This window comes from Myotis davidii, unplaced genomic scaffold (genome assembly GCF_000327345.1).
Source record: "Myotis davidii unplaced genomic scaffold, ASM32734v1 scaffold242, whole genome shotgun sequence".
NCBI classification, from domain to species: Eukaryota; Metazoa; Chordata; class Mammalia; order Chiroptera; family Vespertilionidae; genus Myotis; species Myotis davidii.
This window is the reverse complement of record NW_006295821.1, coordinates 3,558,247-3,571,729: the sequence shown is the minus strand read 5'-3', so window position 1 is coordinate 3,571,729 and position 13,483 is coordinate 3,558,247. Positions and strand designations below refer to the sequence as shown.

The 13,483-nt window shown below is 36.2% G+C and overlaps 1 protein-coding gene across 1 annotated transcript in view; it reads left to right on the top strand.

The window, feature by feature from the left end:
• Positions 1 to 11,671, top strand: part of TNFSF13B (tumor necrosis factor superfamily member 13b) — a 31,743-nt gene extending 20,072 nt beyond the window's left edge. The window contains exons 4-6 of the mRNA XM_015568436.1: positions 7,081 to 7,193; positions 7,281 to 7,431; positions 10,061 to 11,671. Of these exons, the coding sequence (XP_015423922.1) occupies positions 7,081 to 7,193; positions 7,281 to 7,431; positions 10,061 to 10,173 (377 nt within the window). The 3' untranslated portion in view covers positions 10,174 to 11,671. The remainder of the gene's footprint in view (positions 1 to 7,080; positions 7,194 to 7,280; positions 7,432 to 10,060) is intronic.
• Positions 11,672 to 13,483: the final 1,812 nt, after the last annotated feature.

Sequence of the window (13,483 nt, the reverse complement as noted above, 5' to 3'; positions counted from 1 at the left end):
ATCCACACCTTTGGGGACCCCTGGACCTGCTGGGGTTGTACCCCAGCATATGGCGCCCGAACAGGGACCCTTAGGTAAGCACCCCGCACTCAGGACGGATAGGACTCCACCGTAGGAAGAGGGTGGATAGTCTTCGCCGACTCCGTCCATACCTTTGGGGACCCCTGGGCCTGCTGGGGTTGGACCCCAGCATATTTCTTCAAATATTCTTTGTGTGCCTTTCTCTTCTCCTTCTGGAACTCTCTGAATTCATATATTAGTGTGATTGATGGTGTCCTACAGGTCTCTTATGTTCTCTTTACTTCCTTTTTCTTCCTGCTCTTCAGACTGGATAATTTCAATTGTTCTGTCTTCCCTTTTGCTGATTCTGTCTTTATTTTTAAATATATTTTTATTGATTTCAGAGAGGAAGGGAGAGGGAGAGATTGAAACATCAATGATGAGAGAGAATCATTGATAGACTGCCTCCTGCACGCCCCCCTACTGGGATCCAGCCCACAACCCAGGCATGTGCACTTGATCAGAATTGAACGCAGGACCCTTCAGTCTGCAGGCTGATGCTCTATCCGCTGAGCCAAACCAGCTAGGGATGATTCTGTATTTTGTGTGCTCTATCTGCTGTGTAAACTCTCCAGTAACTTTTCACCCCAGCTGTTTTACTTTTCAGCTCCACAAGTTCTGTTTGGTTCCCTTTTCAAAATTAATTTTTATCTTTTTACTGATAAGTGTCTATTTATTCAAACAAAATTCTCCTGGTTTTCTTCAGTTCCCTTTCCATGATTTCCTTTAGCTCTTTTAGCATATTTAAAAGGTGTAAAGTCTTTTTTTTTCTGTTAAGTTCGATATCTGGGCTTCCTTGGGAATAGTTTTTGACAATTTCTTTTTTTTTTTTCCTGTGAATGATCCATAATTTTCTGTTTGTTTATTTGTTTTGTATTTTTCTCTGAAGATTGAACAATTTAAATATTATAATGTAGTAAGTTTGGAAATTATGTTTTCCCATCCCACAGGTTTGCTGTTGGTTGTTGTGGGCTGCAGTTGTTCATTGGTTTACTGATTTTCCAAAAATATTTTTGCAAAGATTGTATTTCTTATTCTGTGTGGTCACTAAAGTCTTTTTTTTTGTTAGCTCTGTCGTCAGCCTGATTTTTTTTCATAGAATATTATTTATTAGCGAAGACTAATTAGGGCATATATCAACATATAGTTTAATATTTTAATGTTGATTGAAAAGAGCATTTAAAAAGGTTAGTGTAATATGTACATTTTTTTGTTTATGTTTTTTGTTAATCCTCACCCGAGGATTTTTTTTCTTTCTTTCTTTATTTTTCTCCACTGAGCCAAACCAGCTAGGACTCCCATTGATTTTTTGAGTGAGTGAAAGGAAAGGGGAGAGACAGAGAGAGAGAAACATCAATGTGAGAGAGACATTACCAACCAGGGCCAGGGGTCGAACCTGCAACTGAGGTACATGCCCTTGGCCAGAAATCGAATCTGCAACCTTCAGTGCATGGACCAATGCTCTAACCACTGGTAAATACTGGCCAGGGCTGATATGTACAGTTAAAAAAAGTGAAACAATATATTTCTTTTAAATATTTATATAGAAGTATCTAAGTTAAAAAGCATGTCATTTATTTGATTTTGTTTACTTAAAATCATAAAATTTTTACATTTTTTAAAACTTTTCAATTACAATTTACATTCAATATTATTCTGTATTAATTTTAGATGTACAGCTTAGTGGTTAGACAATCATGTGCTTTATAGAGTGGTCCCCGAATATTTCAAGAACCCACTTGATACTAAGCATAGTTAGCACTCTTTTGTTGACTATATTTCCTATGTAATTTACATCTCTGTGACTATTCTATAACTATCAATTTCTACCTCTTAATCCCTTTGCCGTTTTCACCCAGCTCTGCAACCCACTCCCCCTCTTTCAGCCATCAGTCTGTTCTCTGTACCTGTGAGTCTGTTTTTATTTTGTTTGTTTATTTTGTTCATTAGATTCCACATATAAGTGAAATCATATGGTATTTTTCTTTCTTTGTCTGACTTATTTCACTTAGCATAATACCTTCTAGGTCTTGCAAAATGTCATTCTTCTTTACTGCCAAGTAGTATTCCATTCTGTATATGTATCCACATTTTTATCCGCTCATCTATTGATGGGCAGCAGGGTTGCTTCCATATCTTGGCTATTGTAAATAATGCTGCAGTGAACATGGGGATGCATATAATCTTTTGAATTAGTGTTTTGGGTTTCTTCAGATATATTCCCAGAAGTGGAGTTGCTAGATCATAAGGCAGTTCCATTTTTAATTTTTTAAAGAATCTCCATAGTAATTGCACCAATCTGCATTCCCATCGATAGTGCACTAGGGTTCCCTTTTCTCCACATTCTCATGAACGCTGTTGTTTGTTGATTTATTGATTTATTGATGACAGTATGAGGCGGCATCTCATTTTGGTTTTGATGTGAATTTCTCTGATGATTAATGGTTTTGAGCAACTTTCCATTTATCTATTGGCCATCTGTGTGTATTCTTTGGAAAAGGTCTGTTCATGTCTTCTGCCCAATTTTTAATTGGGTTGTTTGTTTTTCTGGTGTTAAGTTGTCTGAGTTCTTTATAAATTTTGGATATTAATCCCTTATCTTATGTATTATTAGTGAATATCTTCTCCCATTCAGTAGGCTGTCTTTTCGTTTTGTTGGTGGTTTTCCTTGCTGTGCAAAAACATTTTAATGTGATGTGGTCCCATTTGTGTATTTTTTTTCTTTTGTTTTCCTTGCCCAAGGAAATATGTCAGAGATTTATTTTTTAAATCTCTAATCTTAATCCTAACAGAGATTCACTTAAATGCCAGGAACAACAGTAATAATAAAAAATAGTCCCCCTTTCTTAGCAGATTGGCTCTGAGCTGGGGCACTCGTTTAGCATTTAGTCCGGCTGCCAGCAACTCTGCCTTAGACTTCCTCTTCCACTTGTGTAGAGACTGAAGATCAACTAGAGATGGTTTAGGATTTTTTTTCAGGTCTTTTCTGAGCATGGATCTGGCTCTGGGCATGCGTGTTGCATTACAGATTCTTTGGAGTATGGGATAGGGTGTGAAAGCCCGTATTCCTTTAAGTATCTTCCTCCTTAGCCTGCTCCTTCTCAGGCTTTTTGTCAGATTGCTGACTGTCCGATCTGATGTCTCTTGCTCCAGGTAGCTACAGGTAGTATATGTCTTCAAAGCTTTTGATTGACAACAGCCTGAGGAGCTGCATCCATCTGAAGGGAGCCTCAAGATGGGTCAAAATGCATATCCTTAATGTTTGATATGCAACAGCATAGGTCCAGGGACTCAGGCCACTATTTCCATGTCTGCTGCCAAGATGGAAGATAGTAAATGACTAAGCAAAAAATACTATAATACTTTCTTACTGAAACTTAATGGCTTTTTCCCCCTCTTCATGAAGGCCCTTGGTACTGTCAAGTTTTTTGCAAATATACAGATATTACCTACATATTTCATACATCCAAAAATGTTGATTTTTATGAGTTTTTGTCAGCTTACTTGCTGCTTCAGTGAAGAGACTTATTTTCTGAGCTTTCTACTCTGCCATTTTCCATGACATCATTCTGACATCTATAATTATATTTTTAGACAATATTTGTTGATCATCGATGATCAAATTAATATGATTCCTCTTTATTTCGCTATCCTCTTGTTCACCATACATTTTTGGATAGCAATATTATATTTCTTAATTTTTATCTATTTACTATTAAAATTTTATATTTTTATTACTTGGTCTGTCAACTTTAATTTACATTCTTTAAACCCCAGCTGGTACAAATGAGACAATTGATAATTTTACTACCAATATTTTTCCTCTTCTACTTCTCTAAATTTGTTAATTATTTAATTTCTATATTGCCATGACATTAAACTATTTTGTTCTTTTTTTGTCAAAGAGTTCTCTTTATGTGTTTTTGTCTTTGTTTTACAAATTAATATATTCAATACTTATTGCAAGTCCTTTTGCTGTGGTCTCATTCATGTCTTCTTTGATGAATTTAATTCTCTTCTAGTTTACTTTAAATGAGCTCATGAGAACAATGGTCACTAAGTATTTGCATTGATAAAGCTGTTTCTTTTTAGTTTTTACATTTTTAGGACAGATGGCTAGATATAACATTCTCAGTTTACCCTTTCTTTACTTGAGTGTCTTGTAGAAATTTCTACACTGTCTTTTGTACTTTGAAGAAAACTATAGTAAGAAAAATTTTTGTTCTCATAAGTGGTTTGACTTTCTTATTTGGTTATTAAAAGAATTATTTACTTACCTTAAAAATGTAATACTTATTTTAATATATATCTCAGAATTGCCTATTGTGGTAGATAGAGTAAATATCCACATCCTAATCCCCAAAACTTGTGAGTATATTACCTTATAGGTCAGAGGGAACTTTGTAAGTGTGATTAAGAAAAGGAATTAGGAGAGATTAGTCTGGTTTATTGGCATAGGCCCAGTGTAAATACAAAGATCCTTTTAAAAAAGGGATTAGCAGGGTCAGAGTCCAGAGAAAGTAACATGGTAATGAAAGCAGATTTCAGAATGAGGTATTTGCTGCCTGGGAAGATGGAAGAGGCCATGAGCCAAGGAACACAGGCAGATTGCAGAGCTGGAAAGGCAAGGATGTATTTTCCAAATTCCTGAAAAAAACCCCATAGACTTGCCAACACCCTGATTTTGCCCAATGAGACTTCTGATGTTTAGAATTGTGTGATAATAAATGTGTGTTGTTGTCAGTGTATTTGTGATAATTTGGTAGAGCAGCAACTAATCCAATATAATAAAAGGGTAATATGCAAATCGATCAAACGGCAGAATGACCGGTTGCTATGAGGTGCACTGACCACCAGGGGACAGATGCTCAACGCAGGTGCTGCCTCCTAGCAGTCAGTGCATTCCCACAGGGGGAGCGCCACTCGGCCAGAAGCCCTGAGCCAGGCTCATGTCTGGAGAGAACAGCACTAAGGATGTGACTGATGGCGCAGGCCAGGCTTAGGGACACCCCCACCCCCCCCCCCGCCCAGTGCATGCATTTCACACACTGGGCCTTTAGTAAACTAACAAAACTATTTGGAACCAATTTTTCCTGGCACATGGTGTTCCCTTTCAGTCTGTAGTAGCTCTAGCCTGCTTGACTTTTTGTTGTTTGTTTTGTCAAAACTCCAAGGTTCCAATTAAGTATATGCTGGTAATTCCTACCTCTTTTCTATATTCTATTGTTGTACATTTTTCTTAACCTTTTTTATTTCCATCTTATTTTGTTTTATGCAAAACCTTTTTCCCCTTCAGAAACTTTTTTCTCCCTTCATTTAAATGAGCTTTGCCCCCCTACCCCCTCCTAATTTCCCAAGTGTTTTAGCTGACAGTGAAATTTCCTGGATTGTCTGCCTGTAAGAGATTTCTGTATGTAAGTTAGAGATTGTTCACCTTTAGGGAGCTGATTTTTGTTGGTTCTTTGTGAGGTTTGCACTCCCAGCCCTTCTCACCATTTTTTATTCTTCTTCTCTTTACTTCTACACTCAGCCTTCAGTGTGATCTCATTTGCAGTTATTTTGTAGAACACAGATCTGTTTATTTCATATTATTTATAGGTGGTAAAGAAGGAGAGATGTATTTTCATACTCATGTTGATAGTGGAAATCTCTTGTTTATTTTATGCCAACATAATTATTTCATAAAGGCAGTGATGAAATTTACTTTAAATCACAGCACTTAGTCTAACTAGCATGCTAAAAATCTAAGTTTTTTTTTTTTTTTAAATCTAAGTTTTAAGATGTAGAAACATGGTATAATGTTTATGCTTAAGTGTATATTCTAGCTTTTAATTTACTGTTTAGTTTGTTTTCTTTAAGGATTTGATATTTATTCAACAGCATATATTACTGAGTGCATACTATGTGCTAGGCTTTATTCTTAGCATTTGGGTTTACAGCTATGACCATAGAAGACCCATAGCCTTGGCCTTATGGAGTAGAATCCATGTGTGTATGTGAGTGTGAATGTGGATGTATATGAACGTGTGTGCAGTGGGGGGAAATACAGACAATACATAAAAACAAATAAACACGTACTCTCTTAAGTAGGAATATTTCCAGTAAGTGTTAATGGAAAAAATAAAATGCAATAAACATTGCTCAGAGTCACTTAAAATGGAGTAGGGAGGCCACTGGGTAGGTGGGGCCGGTGCACATCTGTGTCTCAGTTCTTAGAGCTGTTGTTAAGTCGCTGACCTTTTGCTAAACTCAGCTCAAAGCTGAACAACAAACATCCTGGATCCATGATCGCTGCATGGACATCTACGGGCTTTACTTCCTTGTCATCGTGGGGACCAGACCATCGGCATTCTTCACCTTCACAGGAGCCAATCCATTTACACAGTGGATCTCACATTATTTCAGTGGAAAGAGGAGTTTGCTTTCTCCTGATAACCTTCGCTAAACTCTCACAAACTCACCGAGTCTGCTCTGGGAGCAGAAGGAAAACTGAGAAATCTCTTAGTGTGTTATTCGGAGACGCTTTGTACACCCTTTGCCTCAGCCTTTCCCATCCGGCCTTCATTAGGTGAATTGCTGGAATTCAAAAGAATGAGAGAAAAACCAGACATTTCAAAGGAAGGGTTTGGTCTCAAGTTCCTATATCTGGTAGTTGTCTGGGTTAATATGTAAATAACAGTGGAGAAACCAGTGGAGTACTGTGATTTCTCTTCTTCTTACTCTTCCTCTTCCTCTTCCTCCTCCTCCTCCTCCTCCTCCTCCTCCTTCTCTTCTTCCTTCCCCTTCTCCTCCTCCTCCTCCTCCTCCTCCTCCTCTTCCTCTTCTTCTTCTTCTTCTTCTTCTTCCTCCTCCTCCTCCTCCTCCTCTTCCTCCTCCTCCTCCTCTTCCTCCTCCTCCTCCTCTTCCTTCTTCTTCAAGATAAAATCTCCTCTATGTCTCAGACTTAGTTTAGTAATTAGGCAGAGGTGAAAAACTGATTTTCTCAATTTCCTGTCTTATAAATTGTTCTCTTCATTGTAGGAGATTACACATTTGTTCCCTGGCTTCTCAGCTTTAAAAGAGGAAGAGCCCTAGAAGAAAGAGAAAATAAAATATTAGTTAAAGAAACCGGTTACTTTTTTATATATGGTCAGGTAGGTTCCACCCTCATTCTGCTGTTGCTGTATAATGGTTCCTATTTTGTGCTCACCTCTGACAAAGCTCTTTGGTTTGTTTCTCAGGTTTTATACACCGATAGCACGTTTGCCATGGGACACCTAATACAGAGGAAAAAAGTCCATGTCTTTGGGGATGAATTGAGTCTGGTGACTTTGTTCAGATGTATTCAAAACATGCCTGAAACACTACCCAATAATTCCTGTTATTCAGCTGGTAAATAATAGTTCTCTGTAAATAGACAAAAAGACATTCCTCGATATACTGTGTGGTTTTGATTATCTTGAGTGATAAGCTGGTCTGTTTTATTTGAAGCAGATAAAATCATTACTAATAGTTTTATCATTTTTATATACATAATAAATTTAATATACATATAAAAAGGGCAGTAACTTCATAGCAATCAACACGGAGAACCATTCTAAGCTGTATCTTCTTCAGTGATAATAATCTATATTAATAAAAGCATAATATGATAATTAGACCAGAGAATCTTCTGGATGAAGCCGGGGCTGTGAGGAAAGCCCGAGTCCTGGGTGCCAGAGGAAAGCCGGTACTGGCAGCTGGGGGAAGGAAGGCCTACTCTTGCACAAATTTCATGCACTGGGCCTCTAGTAGAAGAATAAGAGAATGATTACCATGTGCCAGGCACCCGGGTCTGCGCTTTATGGTTGTTCACTTAACCCTCCTGTTTCAGGAAGGTGGAATCTAAGACCCACGTTGTCTTAGGTTGCACAACGACCAAGTTCCAGAACTTGGTTTAAACCAGCCAGGTTGATTCCAGGGTGTGAGCTACCAGAAACTCTTCTTTACTTGCTATGGAAGGCGTTCCCTTTGGCTGATGTGAGCATCAGGTCAAGTTGCCCAGTGGCTTCTCTCACTTTCATACAGGTGACCTGTGGTGCAATGGATCCCAGACAGGTGACTTGGGGGTGTGAAATTGTGGCAGTGAGCCTGTATTTCAACTCAGGGACAGTAAACATACAGAGAGAAAAGAGAAAGGGTAGGTTTTATTTATTTCAGGTCTGTTTGGGCTGTATTGACATGGCCTTTATTTTGTTTGGGGGGCAGGTAATTCCAAATGAATCAAGGCTGGTATTAGAAAAAAATAATATTTATCTTAACTCATTCATTCCTCTATGGTGAGTTTGACAAATCCATTTGGAACCCCAAATGTCTTCAGTTGCAGTTGCCATGCATGGCAGTAGGAAAAACAGGGTTGGAGACTGGCTGCTCAACTTGAAATGGCACATTTCAAAGGCCTTTATTAACAAATGCACAATGAATCAGAAAGAAAAGGAAATAGCATGTGATGTTAGGGATGATGTCATTCTGGGTCTGCAGCCATAAACAGCTTTAACAGGGCGATGAGGAAATTTGTTACATTGTGAACCCCTAATTTTCATTAAAAAAAAAAAAAAAAAGCTTCCCTGCACCCAGCGGTGACTAGTATTTTGGTGTCGCAAAATTTTATTAAATGAGGCTATGCCAGCCTGCTACTTACTTATACCCATTAGTAGTTATAGCTTTACAGCAAACTTTCAGATTTTCTAATAAGCTGCTGCTCTCATATTTACTTTCTTGACAGATTTCCTGGGTGCCTTACTTTTTAAGAATAAATATTGACCCTGAAGATATTTCTCCATGCTAATAAGCTTAGTATTAAATAAAACCATTCTATAGGAAAATTCAGGTTTGTATATGTTCTAGGGCACATGTGTTGAAAACCATTAAAAACTATACAAAACTATGTAAATGTCCAAAGTGCTTCCATAGTAACCTGAAAGAAGAGTTAAAACTGGTCCTTTTGAGGGACCCAACATATACCAAAGAACCTCTTTTGTACACTAAGCAGAATCTTATTCATTATTCCATTTACAAATTAAATGTGTTGATTGTAGAAAAGTTTAAATTGCTATAAGCGCAAAGAATTGAAATAGCCAATAACTTAGTGTCGGAATTTTAAATAGAATCTACCTTAAAAATAGTCAGTTTTTGTGGATAAGTTGTGTAGATGCACACAGAAGCATTCAAATGATAGAATGTCTAGAATTTGCTTCAAATTATAGATGAAACAAGATTGAGAATGGGTTAACCATCACTGAAACTAAATACTGAGTACATGGAGTTTATATTATTCTCTCTAGAAAACTTTTGACAATTTTCTACAGAAAAATAAAAAACAAAACAGGTTTTGGTAGGGGTTAATTCCCATTTTACTTAGGAGTTAATATTACTTAATGCTTTGTGATCTATTGCCTTTGCCAAAATATTATATTATCTTTAATCTCTATGATAATGACTAATAAAAAGTAACCCAAATTATTCCTTATCCCATAATCTTGCCTCTAGAGAAAAACTATGTAATAGATGTGCTTTGTTAATGAATAGTATTTTTTATACTTTTAATGATTTATACATCTTATATGTACATTTAGAAGTAAATATAGTTGTGTTTTTTGTTTTAAATTATTATAAAAAGTTTACCATGTCAATAAAATGAAGCAAAACCATTTTTAACTATATAATATTCCATCAATGGATGTGCTATGATGCACTTAATATTTTTTTTTCTTAAACTTTAACATTTGGTTCCTGTTTAGGTTCTCCATTTTATAAGCAGTAAGTGGTAAATACATTTACATCTGCTGGAACTCCTTCTGTTCATTTAACTTTCTTTAGGCTAGTAGAATAGTAACTGGTTTAGAAGTCCACTGTTGTAATTTGAAGTGTAAATGCCTACATTAACCTTTTTCCAAAACAAAATTGCTTTATTTGACATTCCTTTTTATTTTCCTCCCCATTGGACAACCACTTGAAGTTTTTGTAAACCATTCTTTTCCAGGCATTGCAAAGCTGGAAGAAGGAGATGAACTTCTACTTGCGATACCACGTGGAGATGCTAAAATTTCACAGGATGGAGATGGCACTTTTTTTGGTGCATTGAAACTTCTGTGACCTATTTACACCTTGTTTGTGGCTAATTTCCTCCCTTGAAATGTGTCTCTAAGGAGAAAGCACTTAACTGGAAATACCAAAAGGGAAAAAAAAAGTAGTTACCATAGCCTTTTCTGTGAGCTATTTGTGTTGGTTTGCTGAAACTAGACCGGACAGGAAATTTAACAGACAACCACAGCCAAAGGGTGTCATGTGAATTACAAGAAGTAGAGCTCATTTAAGGAAAGATAGAATTAGAAAGATTTTTTTCACCATAATGCCATGTCAAACAATTTAGTCATAGCTTCTTGTCTTAGAGGAAGCTCAGGGTTCGAAAGGGCCGTAATGATTTGTTCAAAAACGGTATTCCATTTTTCACTACGAAACAAGTGCCCATTTCCATAGGACAGTAAGACTTTAGGGGGAAATCTCAGAATTCATCCTCTATGTTTATGTAAAATACACCCCTCTCCTTTTCAGTTAACACTGGAGAAAGTAAAAAGAAAAAATATATAGAAATTTTGCATTACCTACATGTAAAAGTAATTAAAGCCTAAATTTAAACATCACATTAAACAATTGAAGATATAGTACTATTTAAGTCTTTTTTGGTTTATTTCAAGTTTGCAGTTTTTCTCTCTGATGTTATATATTACCCAATGGAACACTCCCCAACAGGTTTCATAGGAGGAGAATAACTCATGTGTCTGCACGTATGTGTGTTGTTTGTAGCTAATATTCAGAAACTTAATGTAGGGTAATTTTAATTCATGCATATAACCATTAATTGAAAAAAATAACTATAATTGTTCTTATATAAAAACAAAACCTTCACTAGAAATTAATGAATACATTTGGAATAATGTGATATAAATTTCCTTTATTTCCTTTTCTGTTTTAAACTACTGTTCACATGTCCCAACCTTCAAAAACAGTTATGTTATTAGCTTTACTGAAGATGAGGTTTAATTCAATTTCTTGGCATCCTGAAGTATGCTATATGCTATATGCTATATGCTGTTTATAAAGTTACCGTATGCTGGAAGATATCACCTAATTTTCATTTTATAAAGAACCACATTTGAGAATGCTATAATACTGACATTTATTACATCTATTTCCCCTTTGTTTTGCTTGCTGTTGTTTTTTAAATGTCAAATGTCATCAATTTAAAGAGCTTTCACTTCATTCAACAGTTTCTTTCATTAGTTTAATCAGTAGCTGGAAGAATAGACCCTGGTCAGCACTAAATTTCCCCCAGTCTGTGTGAAAACAATGTTAAAGGTATAATTTTCAAAACAAAAGGAATGATTTGTATTTTTGTATATAAACTTAACCTTTGTTTAAATATAATTTTGACTTTTTGGTTAAAACAAAATCTATTTTGCAATTATTTTGCTTTACAATATAATCATTAAAAGGAAGGGATAGGTAGGGTAGGAGTTTCCATACCAGGAGGGGTTAGGAATTTTCCTAGTGTTGCTGCTAACTTGGATTGCCAAATAAAAACGCTCCGAGTCTGTTGCCTCATTTTTTATTGAGTTTGTCTAACACCACTCCTCTTTTAGTTTCTTTCCATATAACTACTAAATGCCATTTAAAAAATTAGGTACATACTTGTAAAACATTAGAAAGTCACATGTGTTAGGGCATGACAATTTGAAATCAAGAATATTTTACATATTTCAAAAAGGATTTGTAGTCCTAGCTGGTTTGGCTCAGTGTATAGAGTGTTGGCCTGTGGACTGAAGGGTCCCAGGTTCGATTCCGGTCAAGGGCATGTACCTTGGTTGCAGGCACATCCCCAGCAGGAGATGTGCAGGAGGCAGCTGATCAATGTTTCTCTCTCATCAATGTTTCTAACTATCCCTCTCCCTTCCTCTCTGTAAAAAATCAATAAAATATATTTAAATTTAAAAAAGGATTTGTACACATTAGTATTTTATAAAGAAAGGATATAAATTACATATTTCTTGGAGAATAAGTTTGAAAAGATAATCCTGCACTATAATATGCTTGCGCATTAAGCTATTAAAATCTGCAGCTTGCACCATTATTCTTTATAAATGACCTAGCATACTTTGTCAGCAGGTGTAGAACTCAGCCACATAAAATATTCTTAAATCTTATATTACTTTTGGTTTAAACCATTGTTAAAATGTGAACCCTATCTTCCTCGTATATGAAATGTGAGGAATATTAGACTTTGGTTGAATGAAAGTTTATTTAGATATCAGGAAATAGAATTAAGATCAGGTGTGTATGGGGCTCCCACCACAGCAGCAGCTGCCCAAGTTCCCACTGCTCTACCCTTCCCTCAACTTATTTTAGGAAAAAAAAAAAGATGTTATACTAGGATTACCTACAACAGAACATTTCTAAGGTTTAAATGTATGGATCCAGTCCAGACACTCGTGTCCAAAATCTGAAATCAGGAGTGTGATGATGAATAACTACTTGAGGGTATTAAATTGTTCACTTGTGTGGGAACTAAGCCAGTTAGCACAGAGCCCAGAGGGAAATCATGTGCAGCCCTCAGTGGCCTCTGGAGAAATCAGCTCCACTCTCAGTCATTGTGTAAGAGACGGTCCTCCCAGTGTGGTTTGTTATGGATGCAGCAATTTATTGATAAAATTTCATAAATTCTTTTGTAATTTGAATTATGAATTATAAAATAGTGCCTGTTATCTGTCTGGCCCTCTGCTAAGAACCTGGGAGTTATAAAATATTGCTTACTCCAGATTAACTGCATGCACATTCACTTTGTAAAATTAATCTTGTAAGTTTATATAAATTTGATTTACCTCCCCCCCGCCCCCTTGAGGATATTTGTCACAGCATGATTTTAAGAGTAGCTCCTCACACCCTAACAAAAAAGAAACAACTTCAATAAGTGTCTGGCTGTGTAGATTAAGGTATGCCTACATAATGGAATGCTATGCAGCCATTAAAATTATGTCCTAGAACTCTGTACCAAGTCCTGGAAGATGATCAAGAGAGTCAAGTGGAAAAGTAGGTTATAACAGCATATAGAGTATGATCCCATTTTTGGTAAAACAAAAAATATCAGCGTAAAAATAAAGGACAAAAGGAAAGCAATGGTGATTATCTTTGAGTGCAGGGGGTTATCTTAGAATGATAGAATAGTTTTAATTTCCTTTCTCTGTCTTCTCTGAGTGTTCTATAAGTATGCGCTGTTTTAATGACGAAACACTTCTCACTTCTTGAACTGTTACTAGAAGGAGAGTTTCACCACAGGATCTGTCTTTATTGACAGACTCTCATTAATTGGGTAGGTGGGCTCTCTCTCTTTTTAAATTTATTTATTTAT